Here is a 14,696-nt window from a genome sequence, read left to right on the forward strand (position 1 = left end):
CAAGCTTTATACCACCAAATACAATTATAAAGCTTGTTTTGAATAAGACTCCTTAGAATCAAGTCACAGAGAAATGTCTTGTCAAATACTTTAATCAACACTAAACAGGCAAATGTGTAAAAGTGTGAATAAAGAAGGGTGAAGTTCACCGCATTACATTCAGTAAACCAAGTGTCCTAGTAAACTCTAACCTGTGTCCACTTAAGCTTAGCTTTAAAAGATGAATAGCAAAGATATGCTCAAGGTCTGGAACAATGAATCTTGTCATAATGCGTTCGCACTGTGCTATCACTCTATCATGGAGAAAGCCAAACAAACACTTACTTGAAACACCTGCTTTGCACACATTTTTGGTCTGCTTTGATAGTACATTTAAGAAAAGCGTATTTGTGCTTAAACCTCATAAAAAATGAGGCAAAGGTTGATACCTGAAGAAACTCTTTTTGTAACTTATGAAGTAGAGGGTGCTTGACTCCAAGAGTCAAACCACTAGGGATGCATTATCTGTACACAATGGATTATGAACCGAAATACGTCTTTTCTGAGTTTGTAAAGTATTTCTGAGTGGGTTTTTTTTAACACAGCGGCAAGTAAAAACTTCATTTTCCAAGTAGCTTACGATAGGCCATTTCACACAGACAAAGCCAAGAAACAAAGGAGCTCATCATATAGATGTAAACCTTTCTGATGCCACTTGTCTAACATCCATTTTCAAAATAACGTATCGTAAATTTGTGTATAGGGATAAAAGATGAACAGCATTTTCAAAATGAGATTGTATGCAATCTTTCTATATCGTTAGGAAACAAGTGCTACACTGGCACTAGGACCACATTAAGGTGTAAAATGTTTCCAAGGCAAAGGCAGAAATATCCAAATGTGTGTCAATACACGGGCTGAAAAGTTCACCTAATCACAAAAACTGCAAGTAGTTTAAGCCCTCAGTAGTAAAGCCACTTTTTAAAGGGGAACCTCTTTCAGTATAAGTATCTTTAATGTGAACTAATCTAGGATGGCTAAGGAAATACTTCCTTTCCAGCCTAAGTCCTTACTTGAATGGGAATTTGTACTCAAATGAGTTTGCAATGGATTAATCCTTCAATCGGTGTCCATGTAGGAGATTGTGCTTCCACTGACAATTACAGTGGTTGTTCTTCATGCGTTGTCACAAATTAGTTTACGAAGAACTCACTGCAAACTAAAAGTTCACATGGTTTCAACTGTGTTCTCAATCTAGGGATAAGTTCACAAGGAAACAAGGATTTAAAACACACCTTTGAGTAAATTCACTGTCATTTTTTTCATGAATGTTGCCCTAAGCAAGGTAGACATAGATGCCTAAGTTTTTTCCAAGAATTCAGCTCTGCTCAGCTCTACTATCAGTTTATCACAGTAGCTCATCATATTTAAACATACATTTGAATTATAGTATCATGGTAAGGGAACAAAACTGACCCTAAAACTGATTACTACCATTTCAAATTGTGATAGAGGGTTCAATATTTGAAATAATCTCAGTGAGCTAATCATGCTACAGCTTCCACTGCTGCAATCCCATTCCAAATTCTTAGAATCTCCCTTCTGAGTGTTTTATTTATCACTTCCATTGGCTATGCTAGAAAAATTCCTATTATATATTTGCTACAATTCTTACCTTCCAAATAATGCAAAATTCAGTAATAGAAGAAACAGTATAAAAGTTAAGAAATCAGTTTTTGATGTCCAAGAACTCCATACTGGTCAGTCAATGGAATCAATAGAAAACATGTTCTTGGACCCCATGAAATTAGCAATATCGTAATCCAAAACACCTGAATTAAGTATCTGGACATTGTGCAGTATGCTGAGATTATGCTTGAGACTTTGGATTTATAGAGATTAACATAACAACAGATTTTCCACAAAGTGAAATGCCTGAAGTTACAAAGTCCCAATAAACTGTCCTTGATCAATCTAGCAAATGATTATACATGGAATAGGGTCACTCCATCCTACTGAGTAATCACAGTGGTCTTTACAATCCACCTGCCTCTACTCACAGCACATTAGTGAACAAATTCAGCTTTAACTTACTTCAGCTTTTTGTCTCACACAGGGTTTTGTAAACTTCAATAGTGTAGCAATATCCAAGTACATGCTGTGTCAACTATACCATATCTAAACCCCTGAATAAGAATCTTAAGTTTTCATACTATAAACTAGGTGAAATGCAAGCTCAATCCTGCTTTCATTAAAAAAAAGATAACATGTACACATATGAACTAAAAGAATTAATGAAAAACTACCATGTTCAGCAAAATAAAATACACTGAATCACTAATCAGTCTTAGGAATGGGCAATCATTTAAAGACAACTTTGTGAAAGTTGGGTGCAATTGTTTTCATCTCACTGTTATACATACGTGTATTTTACATTTTCTGTTCATATTGTTTAGCTTAGTATGACAATCACGTTTTTAGGCACGATTATGCATACAATGATCAGAAGTCTACAATTACTGTTTTCCAGGCTCAGATTTAGCACTGCAGTTATGAGATTATGTTATTGCATAATCAGGGTTTGCAATGGAAATTATCCCTAGCATTAAATGGGGCAGTTTATCATTTAGAACTAAGAACGGCTGTTACCTTAGATACAATCATAGTGCAAACTGATTTGATGGGTGGATTAATGTATTGATCCTGAGCCTCATTGTGCTCTCACAAGTTTTCAGAATGCCATCTTACTGGAAAAAGCAACACCTTGAGTAGAGCTTTGCCATTTTCAGAAATCCCATCTTCCAACTTCACCTTCAACAATGTATTTATGCGCAGAAGATTCTTGTCCTTGGATGCAGAGATCAGTATAAAGGTCTGTTCAAAGAGGAATGTTCAAGACACTTCTCCAGTTGACAGAGAAATTAAAATGGATCAATCCAAGGAAGAAGAGTGCAGTCCGACGCACCCAGCTTTCTTTTGCATCAACTTGGACCCAAGGTATAAACAAGTTAAGAGCAATAGAAAACAAGTACAATGAAGTGAGAGGAATGTCAGGAAGCTGAAAGGCTCATTTCCACCAACTGTTTCACAGCGTCTTCTGATGCCCATTTACAGAAGGCTTTGCTGTCTCGGAGTCTCTTGCATTGTGTGAGAGGTGCAGTTTATCTAAACCTGCAAGACAAAGTAAGACAGTGCAAAGTTTATAGTTCGTTTCTAATTGGCATGGCATATCATAAAACCAAAGTAATATCTGAGCACAGTACTGTCCTTATCATTAGCAAAAACTCTGCATACGGCACAGGGATGATTAAGGTGGTTGTCCTAGTCTACACCTTCTCCGTCTCACTAAAAAGCATTATGTGAAAGCCTCAGCTGACCAAAGGCATGATGGGCAAGATAGGTCAATATCTATAGGTCCATCCATTGACAATGATGGCATATGGAAGGTTGCAGCTTGGAATGTAAGAGAAGCAAATACTAAAAGTATGAATAGATGAATCACAGGAAATAAAGAAAAATAGGCATCCTATATTTTGTATTTTATTACCATCTGCTTTGAGCATAGTTTCCACCTGGTGGAAAGGCTGGATACAACTGTTAACAGGTAAGTCATCTGTTCCTCAAAAGTAAAGTGTGTGTGTGTGTGTGTGTGTGTGTGTACATGAGCTCAAGCAATGCATGATCTATGCATTTCCCTACCAAGTAGGCAGAACAGCAGTAAACAGTCCTGAATTCAAGCTTTATAGAGAGAGAACAGGAAAGCAGTTAATAATTAATCATTCTCTCTAGCCCAATCAAGTCAGTAATCTCTAGGACAATGTCAAGTGAATAAATATAAAAAATCACTATCACAAAAAAAAAGAGGAAGTGTGTTACCTAATGCTTTGAGCAGTTCTTCTCTAACTGCAGAGGTGAACTTTCTCACCAGGCACAGGGTTGTCATGATAGCAAAAAGTAGATTGTAGCACAATACTATGTAGAAATTTCCTAACCAGTTAAATCTTCCAAAGTCCCCAAGAAGATCAAACCTGGTGATGCCTAATAAAGGGGGAAGGGGGAATACATTTATAAAGTCTGCACAGATATTTAGGAATTTAAAAAATCCAATACATTGCATATATAGCTCTTTACATAAAATTAGACAAATCAGAGTAATTTAAACCACAGATATTTATACTCTCTAATTTTCTCTTTTCATCACTATTTGAAATTGTATTTAAAAGATACTGCCTACTAAATTAGAAAAAAAAAAACAATGTCACAACAATGAGTGTATTTACTTCATAAAATTGAGTATCCTCCTCCGTGCCATGAGCAAGAGCACAAAGGAAAACACTGATAATCTGCATAGCATTATTCCCAACTTTTTAAAGATGACAATACTGTAAACCTCTCTAGTCTCTGATACAATAATGCTTATAAAGATTAATTTTGCATTTAAAGAAATAGAAAGAGTAGTTTGAAAACAGGGAAATTTCCTTCCCCATTTGCCTTTCCCAACACAGGAACAGCTCAGTATTCCTTTTATCATCCAGCAGTACACTGTTTTAAGGCTATGAAAAGCTTCTATGAATCTGTTCAATTTCTCCTTATCTAGCCAGAGGTCCTGGACGTAACTACTTTGATATATGCGGACTGTTCGGCAAAACACCACACGACTCACTATGCTCCACCAAATTCTATTTGGACAATTGTGTGTATATTTGTTAGCTCTGTATTAACTACTCATCATTCCTGGTTTATGCCTCTTTATAACTTGTAAGAGGTTCATTTACAGACACAGAAGAAAAATGTGGGTGTTTTGTTTCAGTACTAATTTGTTTCGGGTTATGCAACAAATGCACCTAGCATCAAATGAATGAATGAATGAATCAATGATGTTTGTACCACTAAATTGCAAGGGAGTTCTGCTTATTGAAAGAATTACTGGAAACACCCATGCCTAAGAGAACTTAATATGGTCCTATAGAATTCCCACTGAAATGCCAACAGTTTCAAGCCATTAAACCAGGGCATCTGCAAATGTTTAAATTAAATTTATATTTTCCAACTCTGAAAAGACCTAGAAAAAGTTTAACAATTCAAAGACAGCTCCTGAAAGGATGACATTTAACAAACATTCCATTCATGCAGTGATGGAAGTGATGAGAGAAGTCAAAAAGCTCTCTTCATTCATAATGCTTAGAAGGCCAAAGCTAGGGGAGCAGCTCAGACAGGATAGTAATTAGCTGATCAAGGCCTTTAAGCACCAACACATACTATGAAGTTCAGAAACTGACTACAAATCGGTTCAGCCCTTCCAGCCCAAGCAAATATCCCACTAACCAAGCTTGTAATCTAACCCCACCACATGTAATTTATAGAGGGCATCACTGTAGCCCAAGAATATGGCTAGAACTGTTGTTGTCTTTCAGTCAGAGTGAAGAGATGATATGGCAAAGAGAAAATGCTTTTCACCAAGATCTACTTAGGAACTTCAAGGAGATGAAGACATTTGAAACCTCCCACTGATAACCCAGAACTAGCCACTGCACCACAAAGACTGCTTCCAGGACAAGTTTTAATATTTTGGTTGCCAAAATTGCTTTGGTTGTGCTTTGACCATAGGACCCCATTAATTCTGCTAGATGTCTCTGCAGTTTTCAGTACTTTTGACCACTGTAGCCTTCTGGATAGGCTGTCCAGGTGGGGAACTGGGGCACTGCAAGGCAACAACTCTTTTAACTTGAGAGCGCCATTTTAGGAACGTTGCACAATTCTGCTTCAGCAAAGGATCGTTACCTTGTCGTGGTGCTGGAGCTTGAGCACCTCAATGATGCAATGAGCTAAACCGTGAAGGGCCACCCAAGATGGGAAGGTCATGACAGAGAGGTCAGACTAAATGCAATCCCTGGGGAAGGAAGTGGAAGAAGACAATAGAATAGGAAGGACAAGAGACCTCTTCCAGAAAATTAGAAACATCGGAGGTAAATTCCAGGCCAAAATGGGTATGATCAAAAACAAAGATGGCAAGGACCTTTCAGAAGAAGAAGAGATCAAGAAAAGGTGACAAGAATATACGGAAGACCTGTATAGGAAGGATAACAATATCGGGGATAGCTTTGATGGTGTGGTCAGTGAGCTAGAGCCAGACATCCTGAAGAGTGAGGTTGAGTGGGCCTTAAGAAGCATTGCTAATAACAAGGCAGCAGGAGATGACGGCATCCCAGCTGAACTGTTCAAAATCTTGCAAGATGATGCTGTCAAGGTAATGCATGCTATATGCCAGCAAATTTGGAAAACACAAGAATGGCCATCAGACTGGAAAAAATCAACTTATATCCCCATACCAAAAAAAGGGAAACACTAAAGAATGTTCAAACTATCGAACAGTGGCACTCATTTCACATGCCAGTAAGGTAATGCTCAAGATCCTGCAAGGCAGACTTCAGCAATTCATGGAGCGAGAATTGCCAGATGTACAAGCTGGGTTTAGAAAAGGCAGAGGAACTCGGGACCAAATTGCCAATATCCGCTGGATAATGGAAAAAGCCAGGGAGTTTCAGAAAAACATCTATTTCTGTTTTATTAACTATTCTAAAGCCTTTGACTGTGTGGACCATAACAAATTGTGGCAAGTTCTTAGTGGTATGGGGATACCAAGTCATCTTGTATGCCTCCTGAAGAATCTGTATAACGACCAAGTAGCAACAGTAAGAACAGACCACGGAACAACGGACTGGTTTAAGATTGGGAAAGGAGTACAGCAGGGCTGTATACTCTCACCCTATCTATTCAACTTGTACGCAGAACACATCATGCAACGTGCTGGGCTTGAGGAATTCAAGGCTGGGGTTAAAATCGCTGGAGGAAACATTAACAATCTCAGATATGCAGATGATACCACTTTGATGGCTGAAAGCAAAGAGGAACTGAGGAGCCTTATGACGAAGGTGAAAGAAGAAAGTGCAAAAGCTGGCTTGCAGCTAAACCTCAAAAAAACCAAGATTATGGCAACCAGCTTGATTGATAACTGGCAAATAGAGGGAGAAAATGTAGAAGCAGTGAAAGACTTTGTATTCCTAGGTGCAAAGATTACTGCAGATGCTGACTGCAGTCAGGAAATCAGAAGACGCTTAATCCTTGGGAGAAGAGCAATGACAAATCTTGATAAAATAGTTAAGAGCAGAGACCTCACGCTGACAACAAAGGTTCGCATAGTTAAAGCAATGGTGTTCCCCGTAGTAACATATGGCTGCGAGAGCTGGACCATAAGCAAGGCTGAGAGAAGGAAGATAGATGCTTTTGAACTGTGGTGTTGGAGGAAAATTCTGAGAGTGCCTTGGACTGCAAGAAGATCAAACCAGTCCATACTCCAGGAAATAAAGCCAGACTGCTCACTTGAGGGAATGATATTAAAGGCAAAACTGAAATACTTTGGCCACAGAATGAGAAGTCAGGACACCCTGGAGAAGATGCTGATGCTAGGGAGAGTGGAGGGCAAAAGGAAGAGGGGCCGATCAAGGGCAAGGTGGATGGATGATATTCTAGAGGTGACGGACTCGTCCCTGGGGGAGCTGGGGGTGTTGACGACCGACAGGAAGCTCTGGCGTGGGCTGGTCCATGAAGTCATGAAGAGTCGGAAGCAACTAAACGAATAAACAACAACAAAGCACAATTCTGTGGCATTCTGGATACAGGACTTTCCGAGCATTTTAGTATCGACACAAAGCCACCAAGTGAGGTTACTGAGGATTCACAACCCAGACTCAACTTCATCCCCCTTTTCCATTTGACTTGGGTCAAGAGTAGAACGGCTGAATCCATATCTGGGTCTCAAAATGGATTGGGAGAGAGTTCCAAGAAAAGGAAGCCCACTGCTGACAGCTCAGAGGTTGTCCTTAGCTGGGTTGCCTTTCCATTCCTCTGGCAGGCAGGACCAAGAATTTTCTTTTGTCCCTGGGTGGCACAAGAGAGCAGCCTTTCAGCCAGTTCGGGGACTGAGAAGAGATGTCGATGTGCAAGACAGGTACTACAGGTACTACTTCTTTGCTAAGAGGGAGAGTATTCAGACACTCATTTCATAGTAAGTCCAATGTTCCTTTTCCTACAGTACATGAAGAGTATTCTTAGCCAGCATTTACCAGAACAGTCCTCAATGGGGGGGGTACTATTTGCTGAGCAGACTTATGAACAAGGCACTATTCTTCTACAGGACACAACTGACAATAAAGCTTCAATCAAAGCGAACATTTGTAGCTCAAGGTTGAATTGTGAAGTCCTTGGTGCTCTCTGAGCCTTGTTGTTTTCTTGCAGACGTTTCATTGCCAGACTGGGCAACATCTTCAGTGTGAAGAGGGAGTGGGCCTTGCTCTCAGTTTATATACAGCGGCTTGCCCTGCTTGTGTTGGTGGGGATGTTGTGAAGCAGGGCAAGCCGCTGTATATAAACTGAGAGCAAGGCCCACTCCCTCTTCACACTGAAGATGTTGCCCAGTCTGGCAATGAAATGTCTGCAAGAAAACAACAAGGCTCAGAGAGCACCAAGGACTCCACAATAAAGTTTCAATGGGACTTACAAATTAAGCTTCTAGTGCAGTGTTTCTCAACCATGGCAACTTTAAGATGGGTGGATTTCAACATAGCTGGCTGGTGAATTCTGGGAGTTGAAGTCCACCCATCTTAAAGTTGCCACGGTTGAGAAGCACTGTTCTAGTGCCTCATCAAGGAAGAGACTGAGGACCAGGACACCACCTGCATATGACACTCAGTAGAGCATTAATAAAAAGGCAGCTGTGATTCCTGTGCTTCTACTGAAGCAGTGTAGCAGTGGCTATGTAAATTTTGATTCACCTAGCAACTGTAGCCAACAGTGGCTTGCTAGGAGGATATGAAGAGATAAACTAATCAGCCCCATCCTTGGTCCTCTTGAGATAAAATCTGATTGCTCTTTGAACAGTTAGTCCAACTTGAACTGATGCCAGCAATGAGATTTGTGTTGGCATTTCTTTGTTTTTGCACGGACCAAGCCACTAGGTTACCATGGTAATTGAGTACTTTCTTAAGTATCCGCAGGGTGAAGAGGTCGAACTTAACTGTCCTCGGTTTGGGTGTTAAAAGCTGCATTGGCTGGGGGAGGAACTTGCCTGGACTTGTTTTAGTTTCACTTTTGTAGCCTTTCAGCCCAGCCTCCTCCCAGTCCTCTCTGAGCGCGTGTGAATGCACAGCTTGAAAATATGTTTTTGTGCTTTCTGTAAATAAATTTATTTTTATAGAAATGCCTGGTGTGTGATTTTTCTGATCTCTCAGGCCAAACGCTTTCCAGCACAGTCTGACAATTTGGTATTTTAATGTACCGGATTTCAGCCTGTGTTCCAACCTTACATCCAGAAAGTAATAGTATTCAAGGAATTGACATCAGTGTAAGGCAGATTCCTTTCCTTCTCTTCCAGTGGCCAAAGGTGTACCAGGTAATCTCATAAATGTAAGCACTGATGCTTTACGGAGGCTAAGACCGTCTTGGTGGAAGCTGTTGTCATAGCCAACAGCTACAAAGGTACAGCCATAACCACCTCAGATCTGAATGAAGCTGGCTCCATTGGTGAGAAGTTCCAGTCTGGTAGTTCCTCTGGGCCAGCTGGGGTCCACCAGGTTGACTTTAACATTCTCCAAGTACATTTTGTGCAGAACGTGAGACAGCAGACACGAGTGGCAGGAAGATGCCAAGAAAGTCTTGGGCTATTTTGATGTTCAGGGCTTTCCATGGGACTTGGAAGATGAAATTACTCAGCTTATGGTTGGCTGGCAACGAAGAGGCCCACTGCTGGCTGCTGAACCTCATACAAATCTTGTGGAACACCTGTCAGTGTAGATCCATGCTGAACCAATGGAGTCAGTCTGTGGACAAGCTGAAGGAGCCTTGGATAAGTTCAGCCAAAAAACGAGAGTCCATCTGTTCCAGCATTATTGAGACCTCCTGCAGAAGGAAAGGCAATTTTGTTTTGCCTTGATAAGTCATGCGTGCTCAACCTGTGCTATTGTCTGTCAGGATCAGTATATGATGATGATGAAATACAGGCTTGAACTCATTGACTACTAGTTTGAATATCATGAAATCCAGGAAATTTATCTGCACTTGGAATCCTTAGTATCCAGCACCTCTAGACCATGCATTCCCTATAGCTGCTACTCAAGCCGCAAAGGCTGGGATTGATGGTGACTGGGAATACATGGAGATGTTTATCAGATGGGTTAACCCATCTAGGATCTTGAATATCCACCAGAGAATCACAGAATTGGAAAACGCCATTGAATCCAGCCCCCTGTTCAGACTAGGAATTCAAATTAAAGTATCCCAGATAGAAAGCTGTTAGTCTCCGCTTGAACACATCCAATGAAAGTGAGGCCACCATCCCTCTAGGTAACTGGTTCCAGGGCCAATGCTCTTACCAGTAGTTTTTTCCTAACATTCCGTCAGATGCTGTTCAACATAAATCCTCTAGAATGAGAGGGAATGGGTCTTTACCATTTTTTGTGTGACATTATTTCAGGAATTTGATGAGTGCCATCACATCTACCCACTTAACTTTTCTCATGTCTAAACATACCTTAGCTCCCTCAATCTCTCTTCATAGAACTTCACCCCGATTATCTTTGTTGCCCTTATTTGAACCTGGTCCAATTTCTCTTGAATCTTTCTTGAATTATGCAGTGTCGGAAGTGGACATAGTACTTGAGGTGGAGCACCAATAAAGAACAGTGGAACAATTACTTTCCATGATTTGGAAACTACCTAAAACTGCATGTGCCTTTGCTGCAGCCACATCACACTGCTTGCTCATGTTCAATTTGCAACCAACGATTCCAAAATGTTTGAAAGATGTTTCAGATGCATTCTCTGTAGAATCATGGCTAGCTCTCCTTTTGGATAGGAAATAGTCCCTGCTGTAGAGCATGAGTGAGCCCAGGCCCACGGAACTGAGTCCACATATGAGATTAAAAGCCTTGGAGGCAAATCAGGATTGCTGAATCTCTTTGTTTGGCACATGACACTGACCTGATCAACTGCATCCTGGTTTCTGAGAGGAGAGTCTGCCTTTCCACAGTGTGCAGAATTGTTTCCAGATCTTGAAGGCTTTGTGAGGGGAAGATCCATCTCTTCTTATGGCTGATGAAGAATCTTAGGTGAGACAGGCGCTCAACCACTAACCAGAAGTTGTGCTCACTCTGATGAAAAGAAGAACAGATGAGATAATAAAAATAAGATGTAAGCTCCCTGTTTGAAGAGGTCTGATTCCAGGGCTACCAGGATGTTTGTGCCTACTATGTGGGCTGAAACCACATTGAAGTGGAAAGTGATGTATTGAAGGTAGGAGTTCAGATATTCAAATCTCAGGAACTTCATTGAGACAAGTAAATGGCACATGCAAGAATGATTCCTGGAGATCATGTGAAGCTAAACATTTCTTGGTTGGAGACAATCTAGAATGGACTTTAGAGTTTCCATGCAGAAGTTGATTTCTAGATGAGCTGACTGTAATGGCCAATATCCAGAAAGGCTCTCCAATACTCATTATTTTGAGGAATCTTAAGGAAAAGTCAGTAGTACCCTAGAAACCAGTGGAACCATTTCTATAGCCTTGATGGCAAACAGATGATTGATGACTTGAAATATCTGGATGTGCTTCTTCTGTCATTTCTTGGGGAAAGATATACATTTGTTGTAGATGTCTCTGAATTCTATTCTGTAGTCATGCGAAATTCTGCAAAGTGTCCAGATGCCTGCGATGATGGACATCCCTTTGCTGAGTGAATAGGCAAAGTGTGTGCCCCACTGGCAGTCACTGTTGTTTGGGGTCCTGTTGCACCTAGCAGAAAAGGAGTAGCCTGTATCTGCTGCTGCATCTTCTGCTCCTTTTACTGGTAGAGTCCCTGCCAAGGACTTTGAATCCCCTTGTATCTCTGGCCTAGACTGGGAATGAACAGTATGAAATGGGTGGGTTGAACTCTTGTAGACTGTCTTTTTTTATCTCCACAGTTTCGACCAGAACTTTGTCTAAGGAGTCATCACAAGGTCTCCATTCTTGAAGGTGCTGTAAGCTAGTACTGATTTGGATTTGGCATGTAAATTCCAGATCTTAAACAGAGATTTTGTACATGGTGATGTTTGCAGCCATGGATCTTAGCAAGAACTTCAAGAAGTCTAGGTTGACGTCAGCCACTAAGACAGTGACCTTTGCCAGTTTGTTAATGCCATGACACAAGGTCACCTTGAAGAATTATCTCCAAAAGTGTTTTGGTCCACAAGATCACAACTCAGGCAAACACAGATATGGCCGCCTTGATTACTGGGGCTCTGTGAGCCTTCTCATGTCATACTTCCATCATCAGGATGTTTGGGGATGTCATTCCCATCCTTTGAAATTGATACCTCTGCAACCAAAGATGCTCTTGAGGCATCTCCCAACGGGAAATTTAAGGCCTGGCAGGTGTCCTAGCAGCTTTTGACTGCAGTGGGAGGCCCTTTCTTTATACCTGTGGAGAAGCATTCTGCCTTAATGGCTTATCAGTCAGTACATGCAGGAGGAAAGAATACTACTGGAAATACTCAGTATTGGTCCAATAGTGGATTGGTGGGTGGGTTGGTGAGATCCAGTCATGTCTTACAGACTTTTTTTCCTATGCTGGGTATTTCTTCATTTTCCTCCTCTGATTCTTCTCTCTTCTTCCTATCTAATAACCTAGAAAGAGCAACCAGATGAGTTGGCACCCAGGAAACATGAGAAAAGGCATCACCCCCGTTTCTTAACAGACTGCAAGTGATGGTGTTCCCTTCTCTCTGGTGCTCTGGATTCAGAGGATGAGCCTAAGCGATTTTGCCATAGAAACTTCATGATGGAGCCCTTGCTGGGAAGTTCTAACGAGACTGGACAAGATGGCATTTTCTTTACCTGTATATCTCCAAGTCACTTTTTAGGGCTTGCGGGAGGCAAAGGAGCACTGGAATTTGAAGGAGGAAACTTGGTGAAAACTACTTGTTTTAGCCATTGATAAAAATCCCCCACTGATGTTCAGGAGAAAGGGAAATGCTGTCTTGGATTCACTGCTCCAACCAATACAACCTACATGTCCCTTGGTTCCCTGAAAAGACGAGGAACAACTCCATTACCCCAAGGAAGTGGCATGAGGAGCATCTGCTACCTCCAGAACAGCCACTGAAGATGAACCCTCGAGGTGAACAGGAAGAACAGTCACACCTCCTGCTGAGGATGCTGTTGAGGCTGAGCCCTCAAAACGTCAGCTTCAACTGATTAAAAGTTGTTCCAGTGAGATCCCTGGTGTAATGGTATGTTGCAATGACCTTGAGAGGTGAGGGGAAGAGATGCTGCCTAGGGAACAATCAGATAAAAGGGAGAGGAGCCCACAACTGCATAACTGGCACAGGAAGAAACTCAGAAAGGATCCACCCTAACCGATCAGGCTGTAAAAAGAGACAGCGGGGGAACTGTACTTTCGAACTTGTAAGATTCAGTTAATGTAGCCTTACAATAAAGTAGAATTAGTTCATCTTCTCGTGTTTCCTGTCTGGTCTACCTGGGAAGGCTGACACTGGGAGAGGGAGAGACTTCCTGGGTCTCCATAGGCCATGGAGAGCCACAGTAAGGAAGGAAGATTAAATATATAGTGAAGAAAATACAAAAAAGGTAAAAAAATAAGACGTAAAGGAAGGATAGCGGAGAGCTCCAGAAGCAACCTGCTTTCCAGAAGAGGTAGACTAATAATCTGTCTCAGAAGTTCTTCTGTACTGTGAGTTAGGGTGTACAGACGTAATTTTTTTGTCCTGTCTGCTAGTGCAGCAGGAACAACAGCCCAGCTAAAGGTATGCTCCAGCTATAGCACAGAAACTTTGCTATTTTCCAACTGCTGTTTTCTTATGCTTTTACTTCCTACTTTATTGCTGATAGTTTGTTCCACACAAAAAATAATGTAAAACAAAGTTTACTAAAATCTTACAAGACTTCCATGAACTTGTAGGATTTCAGCTTTTGACAGGGGGGAGGCACCCATGTCAAAAGAGGTTGCTCAACCCTGTTTTCTGTTTTATTATTATTAATTTACTTATCATAGACTCTAAGTGGCTTACATATAAATAAAATAAATATTTACATTTCAATCATAAATTCTAAGTAGCTTACAACCTGTACAAGTAAACCACCACAGTAGCATAGTAGCTAACATTAAAGATAGCAATTTAACCCAAGCACTTTCATAAAACCTTGAAAAGTAACAGACCCATAACTCAGGGGGAATATTAATGCTTATTCCCCAAAATCTCTGCAGTTTAACTGCCCTTCTGAACAGCAACAGGGAGGGAGCCATCATTACAGGGACAGCACCCTCTCTCCTGGAGTTCCTGGAAAGCTTTGAAAACCTGGCTTTGGTCCCAGACCTGGGGCTGATGTTTATTATTTGTTCAATGGCCCCTGTTTTGTTTTGTTTTGTTGTTTTTGCTGTCCATTAGATGATTTTAGTCTGGGCTGTCTGTGTAATGTTTTCAGCTGTTTTAACGTTTTCCCTACTTTTGTACTAGAGTCCACTCACGCTGGGCAGCCAATAAAATTTATTTAAATTCATTGGCTGCCCAATTCAAGTGGACTCCAGTACAAAACTAGGGAAAATGTTAAAACAGCTGAAACAACAGCAGAGTATTCCAGAGGGTGGGGACCATCACAGAGAAGC

General features: G+C 41.0%; 1 protein-coding gene across 4 annotated transcripts in view; it reads right to left on the reverse strand.

The window, feature by feature from the left end:
- Positions 1-74: 74 nt before the first annotated feature.
- The window catches only part of LMBR1 (limb development membrane protein 1), a 57,829-nt gene continuing 43,207 nt past the window's right edge, over positions 75-14,696 (reverse strand). For 2 of the 4 annotated variants that reach the window (XM_063303381.1, XM_063303380.1), the window contains exons 16-17: positions 3,856-4,017; positions 75-3,150 (exon numbers count right to left, since the gene is read on the reverse strand). In XM_063303381.1, the coding sequence (XP_063159451.1) occupies positions 3,065-3,150; positions 3,856-4,017 (248 nt within the window). In that variant the 3' untranslated portion in view covers positions 75-3,064. Of the gene's footprint in view, positions 3,151-3,855; positions 4,018-11,013; positions 11,184-14,696 lie in introns of those variants that run through there. The other 2 variants (XR_010067927.1, XM_063303382.1) reach the window with 2 other exon arrangements.

Source organism: Candoia aspera, chromosome 4 (genome assembly GCF_035149785.1).
Source record: "Candoia aspera isolate rCanAsp1 chromosome 4, rCanAsp1.hap2, whole genome shotgun sequence".
In the NCBI taxonomy this organism is placed as follows: Eukaryota; Metazoa; Chordata; class Lepidosauria; order Squamata; family Boidae; genus Candoia; species Candoia aspera.